The following is a 14751-nucleotide window of genomic DNA, read 5'->3' as shown; positions in this document are numbered from 1 at the left end:
TGACTTCAGCTCCTAGCTATGACTCATCCCTTCACTCTTTTACTTTTCATTTCTACAAAAGCCCCTCATCAAAGCATAGGTGTGTGTGGCAGGCTTTACTGAAGATTTAGAGGAATGAAGGAGCATCATGTCATAACAGTGCACAAAATAAACATGAATATTAGACTGTGAGTTCTCAGAAAGACTTTTGGCCATTTCCATCAACTCACTGTCAAACTTCCCTCTGTGTCACTTAATCGCTATCTCTCACTCTTCAATGCCCACTTCCAATAACTCAGGAAGCATATTCCTTCCACTTTATTATGTGGAGCAATTTCACGTGTCTCTGTCCCTGAGGTTGCATACCAAAGGCTCACCACTAAACTCTGCCAAGTAATAATCTTCCAGGTCTTATTCTTTACCAATAGGGTTTTCTAATTCAGTGATTCTCAAACTTTTTGGTCTCAGGCCCCTTGTATTCTCATAAAAACTATTGTGGACTCCAAGAAACTTTTGGTTATATCCAGTGGTGTGCTAGTAAATTTTAATAACTGTCTCTCTGGGGAGAAAAAAACCCTGATTTGTAGAATTTGTCAATTTCTGTGGTATAAGTACTCTCACCATAACCTATTTTAAGCTACCACTGGTGTTAATAATTGGCTCACAAAATTTCTGAAAATTCAACTAGGTCTCACGAGTTGACTCCAATACGTCACTGGTTATATCTATCAATATTTATCGTATTTGAAATTAAAACTGAGAAATTAAAAAATATTTATTTAGTGATTGATTTAAAGTAATAAGTATATTTTAATAAAAATAACTATTTTCAAAGACAAAAGGAATGTTAAGAAGAATGGCATTGTTTTAATCTTTGCACATCTCTTTAATGTCTGGATTAATTGAGAACAGTTGAATTCTCATTTCTGTTTCTGCATTCATTTTGTTGCCATATGCTGTTTTGGTTGAAACATTTAAAGAAAAACTCTCCTTACACAGTGTTAATAGTGTAAAATAACGCTTCAGATAACTGTGGATATTCTTTGATACTAGACCAAAACTCAACAAGTGGTGGTTTCTTAAATGTTATTTTCAATGTAGAATCCGAAACCATATTAATGCCTTTTTTGGGATACTCCTTTATGCTAAAATCCATCAAATTATATTTTTTTGTTTTTTTTTTTTTGCGGTGCGCGGGCCTCTCACCGCTGTGGCCTCTCCCATTGCGGAGCACAGGCTCTGGACGAGCAGGCTCAGCGGCCATGGCTCACGGGCCCAACCGCTCCGTGGCATGTGGGATCTTCCCGGACCGGGGCACGAACCCGTGCCCCCTGCATCGGCAGGCGGACTCTCAACCACTGCGCCACCAGGGAAGCCCTTATGTTGTGATTTGAATGGGTCTTTCACACATGTATGACCCTAAAAATGGTCTCAAAGACCTCTAGAAGTCCCTAGACCATAAGAAACCTCATCCTAGAGGAAAGGGGCAGAATAAAGAATTAAGAAACCTCATCCTAGAGGAAAGGGGCAGAATAAAGAATTATTTCACCACTGATATGAATTATGGCACCTTCCTCCATTCTATTTCTGCCTCTTAGAAGGCAAATGTGTCTGTGGTTGGTTTGGGTTTCAATTAATATCTTTTTTTTTCTGGGTACATTTTGTTAAACAGGAAAGCCCTTTATGTATGTCAATGCTACAGACTTGGATGATCCAGCCACACCCAACGGCCAGCTTATTTATAAAATTATCATGCAGCTTCCCAAGGTCAACAATGTCATGTACTTTCAGATCAACAACAAAACAGGGGCAATTTCACTTACTCTAGCAGGTAAGTTAAGTGATGTCCTCATATGACTCTCTGAGGCAGTTAAAAGGACCTAGATCTGTATCACCTTCAGAGACATTTCCTTTTCTTTTCTCTCCTACTTCCCATAGGATCCCAGGAACTGGATCCTTTGAAGAATCCTTCCTACAAGCTGGTGGTCTCAGTGGAGGACATGCGAGGCCAGAATGAGCATTCCTTTAGTGGCACCACATCTGTGGATATTACGGTGAAGGAGAATATTTGGAAAGCACCAGAACCAGTGGAGATTGAAGAAAATTCAACTAATCCTTACCCCATTAAAATCACTCAGGTAGTGCCCAAGGAATGCCTAGAGCCTACCCAGTCAATCAGCACTCACATTGTAGGGGCCCACCCTCATGGTCTTCACTGACATTTCTGCATAGCATCATTAGGAAGCAAACTAAATAGACAAGGTCTCTGGCCCCAAGTCTCTGGAGTTTGCCATCATGGGTAAACTCTGGACTTTACAACTTGGATTCAGATATATATGTGTGTGTGTGTGTGTGTGTGTGTGTGTATATATATATATATATATATATATGAGTTTTAAAAGAGAACTTCACTCACCTTCACCTTCCAAGTAGATAATACTGTTGTTCCCTGTCAAGAGTGTAGGATATGGCTGCCCTAGAGTGGGCTGTATATGGTACATGTACATGATTCAAATTGGGGGCTGCAAATTATTTTTGAAAGGCTGTTTCTTATTCCTTTGGGAAAAATCTCTATGCGAAAGACTCAACCCATCACAGGCTGAGGAACAGAGATAAGACTGGTCAAGTGTAAAAGCTGAGCAGATGACCTTTACCCTTGGAGCCCACCCCTGCCAACTCCATCTCCTGTGGGTACCTCTCCCCTCCATTCAAACCCTCCCCCGGTCCCACCTCTATGGCTGGTGTTCATCCTGAGCCCCCTCCTCTTTCTTTAGCTCCTGGAAATCCACTCTGGGGTTCACCCAGATCTGATCTTTTCTGGAAGATCAGGAAGTTTCTTGATGCAAAAGCTGTGAGTTAGTGGGAGAGCACTGGATTTGGAAGCAGATAAACTGTTATGAGCCCCAACTTCTCACCAATAAAATGGGGATAATAACAGATCTTTGGGTTGTTGTGGAAATTAATTAGTATCTGTGGAAGTGAATAAAGGTATTAACGTTATGAAGGAGTTGTAGTCTGTAGTAGCCCTAATTTTTTTTAGATGACACTGTTGTTGCTAAGGGGTCCTGGAATGGCCTATCCCACCATATCTATTGTCTAACTTGAAAGGATTTTTATTTATTAAACGTTGAATTAATGAATTTCACCTTCAGAGGAAAAAAAAAAAAAAGAATGAAATCAAGAAATATTCTGCTTTACCAGCTAAGAAACTATGTCAGGACTCTTTACCGTGAGAATTTCAGATTGGGTTCCTTTACTAAAGTCTTCCTGTTTATTGTTTAGGTTACCTTCATAAGGATTTGTAAATGCTAAAAAGAACACATACACTTGTTTTCACTTAGGGCTGTCAAAGAAAAGAAAATCTAAAGAGCCACACCCAATACCTAGGCCTGGGGAAAGTACTTTGTGTGGCTTGAAACTGAATAAGAGTGGAGGGGGACAGCTCAAGAGAGAACTTAGGCTGAATTTTTAGGACATCAAAGGAGCTCGCTTACAACTAAGAACATGGTTTTTGTCTTGGACAGAGGGTGTGCTTAAATAACTAGAAAGGGATACCCTTCCCAAGCTGGTTTGAGAGAATAGTTTAGTGTGGAAATTTCAAATGGCTGTAAGACTAGAGGCAAGTCACTTAAATTTTTGTGCCCTAGTTTCCCCATTTATAAGGTGGGGATAACAATAGTCTCTACCTCATGGGGCTGTTTGAGGATTTAATGAGATAACATATAAAAGTGTTTAGAATTATGTCTGGAATGGGGTAAAACCCTCAGTACGTGTTGTTATTAGTAGTAGACTATCAGATAGGCCAGGCTCTGTCTGTATCAAGTAGATAGGTCTTAGTATTGAGTTTACTGATTTTTTTTTCAAACACCTTTATTGGAGTATAATTGCTTTACAATGTCGTGTTAGTTTCTGCTGTATAACAAAGTGAATCAGCTATATTCACTTATATCCCCATATCCCCTCCCTCTTACACCTCCCTCCCACCCTCCCTATCCCACCCCTCTAGGTGGTCACAGAGCACTGAGCCGATCTCCCTGTGCTATGCGGCTGCTTCCAACTAGCTATCTATTTTACATTTGGTAGTGTATATATGTCCATGTCACTCTCTCACTTCGTCCCAGCTTACCCTTCCCCCTCTCCGTGTCCTCAAGTCCATTCTCTATGTCTGTGTCTTTATTCCTGTCCTGCCCCTAGGTTCATCAGAACCATTTTTTTTCTTAGATTCCATATACATGTGTTAGCGTATGGGATTTGTTTTTTTCTTTCTGACTTACATCATTCTGTATGACAGTCTCTATGTCTATCCGCCTCACTACAAATAACTCAATTTCGTTTCTTTTTAGGGCTGAGTAATATTCTATTGTATATATGTGCCACATCTTCTTTATCCATTCATCTCTTGATGGACACTTAGGTGGCTTCCATGTCCTGGCTATTGTAAATAGTGCTTCAATGAACATTTTGGTACATGACTCTCTTTGAATTATGGTTTTCTCAGGGTATATGCCCAGTAGTGGGATTGCTGGGTCATATGGTAGTTCTATTTTTAGTTTTTTAAGGAACCTCCATCCTGTTCTCCATAGTGGCTGTATCAATTTACATTCCCACCAACAATGCAGGGGGGTTCCCTTTTCACCACACCCTTTCCAGCATTTATTGTTTCTAGATATCTTGATGATGGCCATTCGGACCGACCGGTGTGATGTGATACCTCATTGTGGTTTTGATTTGCATTTCTCTAATGATTAGTGATGTTGAGCATCCTTTCATGTGTTTGTGGGCAATCTGTATGTCTTCTTTGGAGAAATGTCTATTTAGGTCTTCTGCCCATTTTCAGATTGGGTTGTTTATTGTTTTGATATTGAGTGCATGAGCTGCTTGTATATTTTGGAGATTAATCCTTTGTCAGTTGCTTGGTTTGCAGTATTTTCTCCCATTCTGAGGGTTGTCTTTTTGTCTTGTTTGTGGTTTCCTTTCCCATTTGTTTATTTTTGTTTTTATTTCCATTTCTCTAGGAGGTGGGTCAAAAAGGATCTTGCTGTGATTTATGTCATAGAGTATTCTGCCTATGTTTTCCTCTAAGAGTTTTATAGTGTCTGGCCTTACATTTAGGTCTTTAATCCACTTTGAGTTTATTTTTGTTTATGGTGTTAGGAAGTGTTCTAATTTAATTCTTTTACGTGTAGTAGTCCAGTTTTCCCAGCACCACTTTATTGATTTTTTTTGCCAAGTTGTTTACAAAACAACTCTAGGAGTTGGCAAATATTCTTTGTTTTAAAAAAGTAATTAATGAGTTAATTTATTTCTTTTTGGCTGCGTTGGGTCTTCGTTGCTGCACGTGGGCTTTTCTCTAGTTGCAGTGAGTGGGGGCTGCTCTTCGTTGCGGTGCGTGGGCTTCACATTGAGGTGGCTTCTTTTTTTGTGGAGCATGGGCTCTAGGTGTGTGGGCTTCAGTAGTTGTGGCCTGTGGGCTGTAGAGTGCAGGCTCAGTAGTTGTGGTGCGTGGGCTTCGTTGCTCCACAGCATGTGGGATCTTCCCTCATCAGGGATCGAACCCGTGTCACCTGCATTGGCAGGCGGATTCTTAACCACTGCGCACCCAGGGAAGTCTGTTGGCAAATATTCTTATCCCTGAAGTCTTCAAGACTAAAGACTTAAGGGAGGAATGTTCTTTATTTATGTGTCATTTGTCTTGCTTAAATAATAGCATGGTGAAGAACTGAAAGTGTCGCATCGTCTTCACTGGTGAGTTCTGGGAGCTTGTTGTCCATCATGGCTTAGTGATCAGATAATGCTGCTACTAAATACATTTTGTTTCTTAAATTGGTGTTTCATGACATGAAATCTTCACCTTCGGACTTCCAAAAGAACAACCCACAAACTCTTTAGAGGGTTCACAAAGAATTGCTTTAGAGAAGAAAAATACCCCTCTATGCTTATTTGGAGCAATATAACTTAGTACAAAGGAGAAAAAAGCGGAGGGATTATTTTAAGCTGAAAACGAAAAATGTAATTTAGTAGTTATAAGAAACCACAGACATCTAAACAAGGTTGTCAGAAATTTCAAATCGAGAACCAGAAGATCGTTTATTTCCTTTCCAGTTCTCCCTGTCCGGATGTATCTTTCCTAACAATTCACTTTGGGCCCTGTAGGTGCAGTGGAACGAACCAGGTGCGTTATATTCATTAGTGGAAAAGGAGAAGACATCAAAATTCCCATTTTTAATTGACCAGGAAGGAGATATCTATGTGACTCAGCCCTTGGACCGAGAAGAAAAGGATGCAGTGAGTAAAATTAGGAGGAGTTTCACAGGTGATGAGATCCTGGGCCCATGGATATCTGAGAGCAGAAACAATTTTACTTAACACCCAGCCCCCCACCAATATCCCCCAAACTGTGTTCTGAAGCTCAGGGCATTATTGCTCTCAGAGACATGATAATACCCTCACAAATTCAGCCCATTTAATATTTTCTCATTTCCCAATTCTAAGCGAATTGATGATAAGGGGATAAATGAAGTAGCGTTGAAATGGTTGTTTTCTCTGCCTTTTAAAGGGGATGATGAAGGATTCATGTCTTAACTCTGATCTCGTTGTAGTATGTTTTTTATGCGGTTGCAAGGGATGAGTACAGAAAACCACTCGCACTTCCACTGGAAATTCAAGTGAAAGTTAAAGACATTAATGATAATCCACCTACGTGTCCATCTACAGTGACTGTACTTGAGGTCCAGGAGAATGAACAAATAGGTAAGAAACTGTGTATCTGTCCTCCCTATGTTAACTCTGTAATCCCGTTCTCCTCCTTGTCAAGTAAAAGGTGGGCAGGTAAACCTGATTGGGGATCAGTGGTCCATGCCCAGCACAGCATAGAGGTAGACTAGACTTTGGGACTCACATAGGTACAGTATTTAATTTCAAGCAATATCTGGGAAGAGTTTTTCAAAATTGGACATTTTATAACCATTACTCATACTCCTAGCACTGTTACTGCCACTACTATTACTACTACTACTACCACCCTTACCACTACCACTAACACTGTAACCATTTACACCAGTATCCTGTATCCATGTATAAGGTTATCTCTTTGCAAGGTTTTTTTTTAGATTTTATTTATTTATTGGCTGCGTTGGGTCTTCCATTGCTGTGCGCCGGCTTTCTCTAGTTACAGCGAGCGGGGGCTAGTCTTCGTTGTGGTGCGAGGGCTTTTCATGGCAGTGGCTTTTCTTGTTGTGGAGCACAGGCTCTAGGCACACAGGCTTCAGTAGTTGTGGCGCACGGGCTTCAGTAGTTGTGACTCATGGGCTCAAGAGCGCAGGCTCAGTAGTTGTGGCGCACGGGCTTAGTTGCTCGGCGGCATGTAGGATCTTCCCGGACCAGGGATCGAACCCGTGTCCCCTGCATTGGCAGGCAGATTCTATTTTTTTTTCTATAATTCATCTATTTTATTTATTTTTGGCTGCAGTGGGTCTCTGTTGGTGCACGCGGGCCCTCTCCAGTTGTGGAGAGCATGGGCCACTCTTCATTGCGGTGCGCATGCCTATTGTGGTGGCTTCTCTTGTTGCGGAGCACAGGCTCCAGGCTCACGGGCTTCAGTAGTTGTGGCACGCGGGCTCAGCAGTCGTGGCACGCGGGCTCAGTAGCTCCGCGGCACATGGGATCCTCCCGGACCAGGGCCCGAACCTGCATCTCCCGCATTGGCGGGCGGATTCTTAACCACTGCGCCACCAGGGAAGCCCCTGCGAGGTTTCTCCATAGATTCTTATTTGCCTTCAACAAACTCAGTGACAGGTAAAATCCCATCAAGCTTGGTAAATAATTTAAACAAACATTCACACCCAATGTCAGATGTCCTGCAATTGACCCTTGATTGTCCCTCTCTAGGAAGCTGATAATAGCTCATGAGGCTGGAAGATGAAGTTCAAATCCTATCTGTTTTTGACCTTTTGTTCTTGACCTGTTTTGTTTCCTTGTACTGTGCCAGGATAGCTTTAGTTTTGTACAGGGACGACTACTATTAGAGCACTGTGATTTCTGGGAGTTTTATGACTTTGCTGGATTTGGGACACCTATTGTCTATTACCCCTTGGTGCTGAGCCCATTGGCTGAGCAGGCTGGCATTGCTTGAAGTGTTTTTGTCTGTTTCGTGTACGTTTCAGGGCTTACGGGGTTAGCAGGCTCTCATGACTACCATTCCCAGGGCTTGGCTGCCCTTGTAGGCAGATCCTCACCTGCCTCATGGGCATTCTCATCATTTTCTTTTGATCTCTTTACTCTTCTTGCCACACACTTTTCACACAGTGCTGTGTGTCTGTCTTGGTGGACACTGCTCACATGGCCTGCTTGCTCAATGCTCACTTTTTTTCCTTCTTGCTGTCAAGAGTCATATGTAGGCTCTCTATTGTCACTGTGTTCTGCTTAGGTCTTCTCTTTTTCATTTATTCCAGTTATTCTTACAACGGGAAGTATTAAACGACAGTTTGAAGGATTTCAGTTAATTTTAAGGAAGAATCTTCTAAAGTGACAGTGGAGTAACAATGAAATGTGTGACAATAGCCAAGAAACACCTATGGCATCACCCTTCTTGAAAATATGGGATGGTCTGTGATGCTGAATGAAGGCAGAAGACCTTTGAAGACCTTTGTAGATGATACCTCAAGTCTCTTTGCACTGGGCCTAACATTTAGTGTATCAGTCATCTATGTTGCATAACAAATTGTCCCAAAATTTAGCAGCTTAAGACAGCAAACATTTATTATCTCACAGTTTCTGGAAGTCAGGAATCTGGATATGGGGTGCATGCCTTTGATTCAGAATCTAGATGTGAGGTGAGTGCCTTTGATTCAGAGAGAGAGAGAAAGAGAAAGGGAGAGAGCTCAAGAAATGGCAAGTAAGATGGAAGTCAGGGGCTTCCCTGGTGGCGCAGTGGTTGAGAGTCCGCCTGCCGATGCAGGGGACACGTGTTTGTGCCCCAGTCCGGGAGGATCCCACATGCTGCGGAGCAGCTGGGCCCGTTAGCCATGGCCGCTGAGCCTGCACGTCCAGAGCCTGTGCTCCGCAACGGGAGAGACCACAACAGTGAGAGGCCCGCGTACCGCAAAAAAAAAAGATGGAAGTCAATCTTCTTATAACTAATCTCGGAAGTAACATCCCATAACTTTTGCTATATTCATTAGAAATGAGTCACTAGGCCCAGTTCACACTCAAAAGGAGGAGGTTACACCAAGGCATCAATATCAGGGTTGGGGGGATTGCTGGGAGTCACTGTAGAGGCTGCCTGCCTTATTTGGGAGGAGGACAGTACTAGTTTTCTGAAGCTGCTGAGGATGTCATTGTTGGTAAAACAAATTGTTCAGGGATGCAGCATGTTCTTTGCATCTCCAAAAGTGAGAATTTATTTTGTAACAATATTTCACAAAGTCTTGAATTGTGGACTTAATGGACCAGGAATTCTTATAAATCAACACAGATTGAGTCTATTCTCTATATGTAGCCCAAAGGGGTACAAAAAATGTCCCTGCCTTTTGGGGGCTTACTGTCTAGCTCAATAAAATACTCAATTATTCCTTAGTACATTTATATTCTCCTGTTTGGTGTCTTATATTGGCCAGAATCTTGTGGGACTCATGTCCCCAAGTCTCAGCAATAACAACATTAATTCTGAAATCCCACCTGCTACCAAGACCTTTGTGTTCATACAGGAACTTTATCCTCTGGTAAAAGCCCCACCTCCCTAAAGTATTTCTGAGTGTCCCAAGAGTTGCTGTATGTACCTCTGAATCAGTTTGGGCTGCCACTTGTTCCTGGCCTTTGTCACTCAGGGACATGGCACTTCTTTGACTCCTGGCTCATTCATAAGTTCTCTGTTCCCAATGAGTGGTGTCTCCTACTGGAATTTCCCTGTCACTGACGTCAGCAGTCTTCACGGTACCTCTGACAGCTGGAGGTTTCCTCCGTGGTGAGAGAAGGACAGTGTCCTCTGTGTTATGCTCACTTGCTGGGGCGAAAGGTCCAGAGCAGGGCTGCTCAGACACCAAACAATCACAGAAGTTAGCAAGACGCTCTTTCATTCCAACACACAGATGCTTTTCTTACAAGGGCAGATGCATGTTCCAAAGGTGACTCGGTTGTTTGTGAAAGCGGAAATGGCAGCAGCTGCAACACTAGATACGTGTTCTCTTCTGCTACCCACGTTGCCCCGCCTCCCCAGCCCATGAGACACGTCTGCACGTGCCAGCTCCATTATAGACATAACATAGGTACTTCCATTCCTCCCCTCACAAACCCTCCAAATCTCCCTGTAAATCAGTAGATGCAAAGTAACATGGGGAAGGGGATGAAACCGACCTCCGCAAGTGGGGAATATATATTCAAGTTTTAGCCCTCACATGGGATTCTGGCTGTGTGTAGAGAAACCCACAATTCCCATTTCACAGAGCAAGATGACCCAGCACCTATCAGAACTCAGCCAGACCTGGGTGAAGCACTGAGTCAGAGCCGAACTTCTGGAACTCCCTGGACTGAGACGTCAACAGAAGTAAAACGTAGGACCATAAACTGCAGCAAGGCAGAGACGGTCCCTGCTCTCCGTCCCGTGCCCGTCTTTATCTTTGGGGTGGAGTCAGTCTCTGCCATTTTTCCAGGAAGTTACTTAGAAGTAACCACGGTTGGCTTGTCCTTGTTTAGTTTTACCATTTGCCTTGTGTATTAGTGTCTGAGGGTGGCCGTAACAAATTACCACAGACTTGGTGACTTAAAACCACAGAAATTTATTTGCTAAGAGTTCTGGAGACTAGAAGTCTGAAATCAAGGTGCCAGCTAGGGGAGAATTCTTCCTTGCCTCTTCTGGTTCCTTGTGGCTCCTTGGCTGCTTGTGGCAGCAACGCTGCGGTCTCTGCGCTCTCTTCACATTGCCTCCTCCTCCGTGGGCGTCTCTGTGTCTTCTCTTCCTCTTATAAGAACGCCCACCACTGGATTTAAGGCCCACTCCAAATCCAGGATGAGGGACTTCCCTGGTGGTGTAGTGGTTAAGAATCCGCCTGCCAATGCAGGGGACACAGGTTCGATCCCTGGTCCGGGGAGATCCCACATGTCATGGAGCCATTAAGCCGCATGCCACAACTACTGAGCTTGTGCTCTAGAGCCCGCGAACCACAGCTACTGAGCCCGTGTGCCATAACAATTGAAGCCCGTGTGCCTAGAACCTGTGCTCTGCAACAAGAGAAGCCACCGCAATGAGAAGCCCACACACTGCAACGAAGAGTAGCCCCCTCTTGCCACAACTAGAGAAAGCCCGTGGACAGCAAGAAGACCCAACATAGCCAAAAGTAAATTTAAAAAAAAACCCAAATCCAGGATGATTTCATCTCAAGGACATCTGAACTGTGTCCTCCCAAAATTCATATGGTGAAGTCCTAACTTCCAGCACCTCAAAGGGTGACTATTATTTAGAGATAGGGTCTTTAAAGAGGTAATTAAGTTAAAATGATGTCATTAGTGTGGGTCTTAAGCCAATATGACTGGTGTCCTTCTAAGAAGAAAAAATCTGGACAGATACAAGTACAGGGGAAGACCATGTGAAAACACATGCACCAGACAGCTATCTACAAGCCAAGGAGAAAGGTCTCAGAAGAAATCAACCCTGCTGACACCTTGATCTCAGACCTCTAGTGTCCAGAAACTGTGAGAAAATAAGTTTCTGTTGTTAAAGCCATCCAGTTTGTGGTACTTTGTTATGGTGCCCTTAGCGGACTAAGACACTTCTCCACACACTGCGCTACTGAAAGGGTTAGAAGAACCAACATCGATCTAAGAACTTTAGTCTGCTGCTCAAAGTTACTTCCAGTGCTTTCTAGGGACCTGATTCTTCAGTGAAATCATTTTTTAACAGAGTAAAAAGAGCCTATAATGGATGGGTTTCCTTCTTTTCTTCTCTACAGGGAGCAGTATTGGAACACTTATTGCTCATGACATGGATGAAGAAAACACTATCAACAGTGTTTTAGGATACAGAATTGTGGATCAAACCCCCAAAGTTCCTAGAGATGGACTCTTCCTGGTCCAAGCCTACTCAGGAATGTTCCAGTTAGCCTTGCAGTCCTTGCGGAAGCAAGACACCCCGCAGTACAACTTGACAGTAGAGGTGTCTGACAAAGGTTAGTATCACCTTCCCTGTGTCAAGAGTGATAACACTTGTTTTCTTTCTAGTTGTGATTTGCTAGGCTGCTCTGATGCCTGGGTGTACTACAGAAGGATGCTGTTTAAGAGTTCTTGCTTCCTATGTAAAACACAGCACAGAGGCAGCAGGTCCGACATGGTAATGGCCAGAGTGGCGGCTTAGGCAACATTATTACGTTGGTTCCCTGAGAAGAAGATGCCCAAGAGGGGATTAAATATATAAGGATTTTATTAGGGGAATTGCCTATGAGGAAAAAATGGGGAGGGATACAGAGAAGGCTGGGAGAGCCATCAGACCTCAATACAAGACGGACGCTGAGTGAAGGAGAGAAGGAAGGACAGTGGTGGGAGTACCATAGACCACGAAGCAGTCAAAGGGAAGCTCAGCAAGGTCATTAGGGGTCCAAAGTTGGCCGTGGAAGGAGTCTGTGATCTCCAAAACAGGCCTACCTTAGCCTGCCGGCCTTGCTCTGTCACTGGCTTGGGGCAGCCAATGGGAAGCAGGGCCTTGGTGCAAATGTGGTGACGGGTTTCAGAGCAAGGCGGCATGTTGTCAATTAAGATCCCTGGTGTTAGGGGTTGGCGAGGCACGTCGTCATGGCCACCATGGTCACAAACAGGAAAATTAGTTGTACTTCCCAAGTCTCCCTTTCAGACTCAAAGGATTCTACTGTATGACAGTGAAGGAAAAATGTATCGTTTGGGAGGTTTTGTCTTCTTATATTAGCTTCTAGGCGGCCATTTGACGATATCTGGAGACATTCTTCCTTAACGCCTTATACAATTTCAAAACAAGTGGTTTTTAATCTTTGTTAAGTCATGAGACCCTTTGAGGATCTGATGGAAACTATGAATTCCTCAACAAATGTACACATTATCAACAAACTGCACAGACACACAAACTTACATGAACTCAGGGATAGGCTTATTTTAAGATCATTAATACTCCTAGGCTAAGAATCGTTCTTTAACTGGCACTGAATCTTAGATTACCAAATAGTTCAGTAATTGTTATGCTACGAGAGAGAGATTATACAGGTGTGCTGAAGTAAAGAGCACCATTTTATACTGTGCTTCACATTTTTTTTTCATTACACAGTTGCTGAGATACTGAAGAGAGCTGGGGTTTAGCGGGCCCTCGAAGCAGAATGGTTGAGACATAGTGATTAGGCAAATATTGAGGGCCTAACATACTGTCTAGCATTATGTTAAGAGGTACAACAGAAGTGGGTATAATAAATCATCCCTGCCCATGATGAGCTGACAATCTCACACCATTAGCCAGCCATTCTTTCAGCAGTTATTGAGCAGTTACCGTGATTGAGGCACCATTCAAGGTACTGGGGATACACAAATGAATAAGACCCCGTGTCTGTCCTCAAGGAGCATTTGTGGTAGAGGAGATGGACATGTGAATAAATAAATTGTAAGAAATATATACAAGGTAGCCCATGAAGGCAATGAGGGACTCAGTAGAGTGGTAGAGAGCTGATAAAGCTTTCTGGAAGAGGTGTCATTGCTCTGAACTTTGATGGATGAATATGACAAGTTACAAAATAGTGTGAAGGCTTACAGAGGAGAAGAAAGCCCATGTGAAAATGCATGGGGACCTGAAGCAGTTTGAGGCTGCAAGAGCATCAGATTACAAATTGTCTGTGTACCTGAGTACATCTATAGACTATACGGACCATATTATACAGTATATTTATATATAACTACATATGTGTATTGATGGAGTTAAACATCCAGTTGCGTACTGTAGAAAATTAGACTGGTAGGCGGTAATTAACATAGTTTCACCTAAAATCAGGGAAGGTCTGTTAGCCAGGAGGTCCACTGCTGGCCCAAATAAGGTCTGTGCAGAGCAGGGAGCCAGTGAGTTCAGGCCCTGGGACCTCCTGAAATCTTCAGCCATTCTTGCTGTCTACAAATGATCTGGGGACTGGACCCAACTTGAGTTAACATCCACTTATTTGTAATACCATTATTATTAGATTACACGCCTGGCTTTGTGTCCAGTGCACCGAGCACAAGCTTTAGAGCTAGACTGTGTGAGTGTATTTGTCAGGATCCCAGCAGGAAACAGACAGCCCCCTCAAAAGAAGTAACCAAAAAGTGTTTAGAGAGGGGATTATTTGTAAAGGCTGGGGGTAGGGGTTATGGGAAACCAACAGGGGGTGTGAAGCACAATGGCAGCCTTTCTTACCTGAAGGTGAGAAGGGATGAGGGAAGGTAACATCCCCTGAAGGAACAAAGCCTGTTCCTGTGACTATAGAAGAGGCTGCTGGCAGTGGGGAACTAGACCCTGACCCTGTTCCTCCTGCCCTTCCTTAGATCTCCTGCCAGTGCTACCACTGGTGGAACCCAACTTCTACCCAGAGGGCCAGGATGCCCACTGATGCAGTTCCCAAGGTCAGCCTCTGGGGCACAAAGCAGGGTGAAGGGAGGAGAATGGACAGAGAGGGAAAAGGAACGCATGGATTTGAATTCTGGCTTGAACACTAGTTAGTCGTATGACCTTGGTCAGGTCACCAACTTCTCTGTCCTTTGGCTTCCTCATTTGTGAACTCAAATGATGTGTGTGAACTCATC

The 14751-nt window shown here is 43.4% G+C and overlaps 1 protein-coding gene across 1 annotated transcript in view; it reads left to right on the top strand.

Moving 5' to 3' along the window:
- CDH17 (cadherin 17) overlaps positions 1–14751 on the top strand; it is a 98984-nt gene that overhangs the window by 42284 nt on the left and 41949 nt on the right. The window contains exons 6-10 of the mRNA XM_032610169.1: positions 1652–1810; positions 1918–2117; positions 6133–6264; positions 6579–6729; positions 11922–12137. Of these exons, the coding sequence (XP_032466060.1) occupies positions 1652–1810; positions 1918–2117; positions 6133–6264; positions 6579–6729; positions 11922–12137 (858 nt within the window). The remainder of the gene's footprint in view (positions 1–1651; positions 1811–1917; positions 2118–6132; positions 6265–6578; positions 6730–11921; positions 12138–14751) is intronic.

Source organism: Phocoena sinus, chromosome 17, assembly GCF_008692025.1.
Source record: "Phocoena sinus isolate mPhoSin1 chromosome 17, mPhoSin1.pri, whole genome shotgun sequence".
In the NCBI taxonomy this organism is placed as follows: Eukaryota; Metazoa; Chordata; class Mammalia; order Artiodactyla; family Phocoenidae; genus Phocoena; species Phocoena sinus.
The sequence above is the reverse complement of the archived record's forward strand: the minus strand, read 5'-3'. Positions and strand labels throughout refer to the sequence as shown.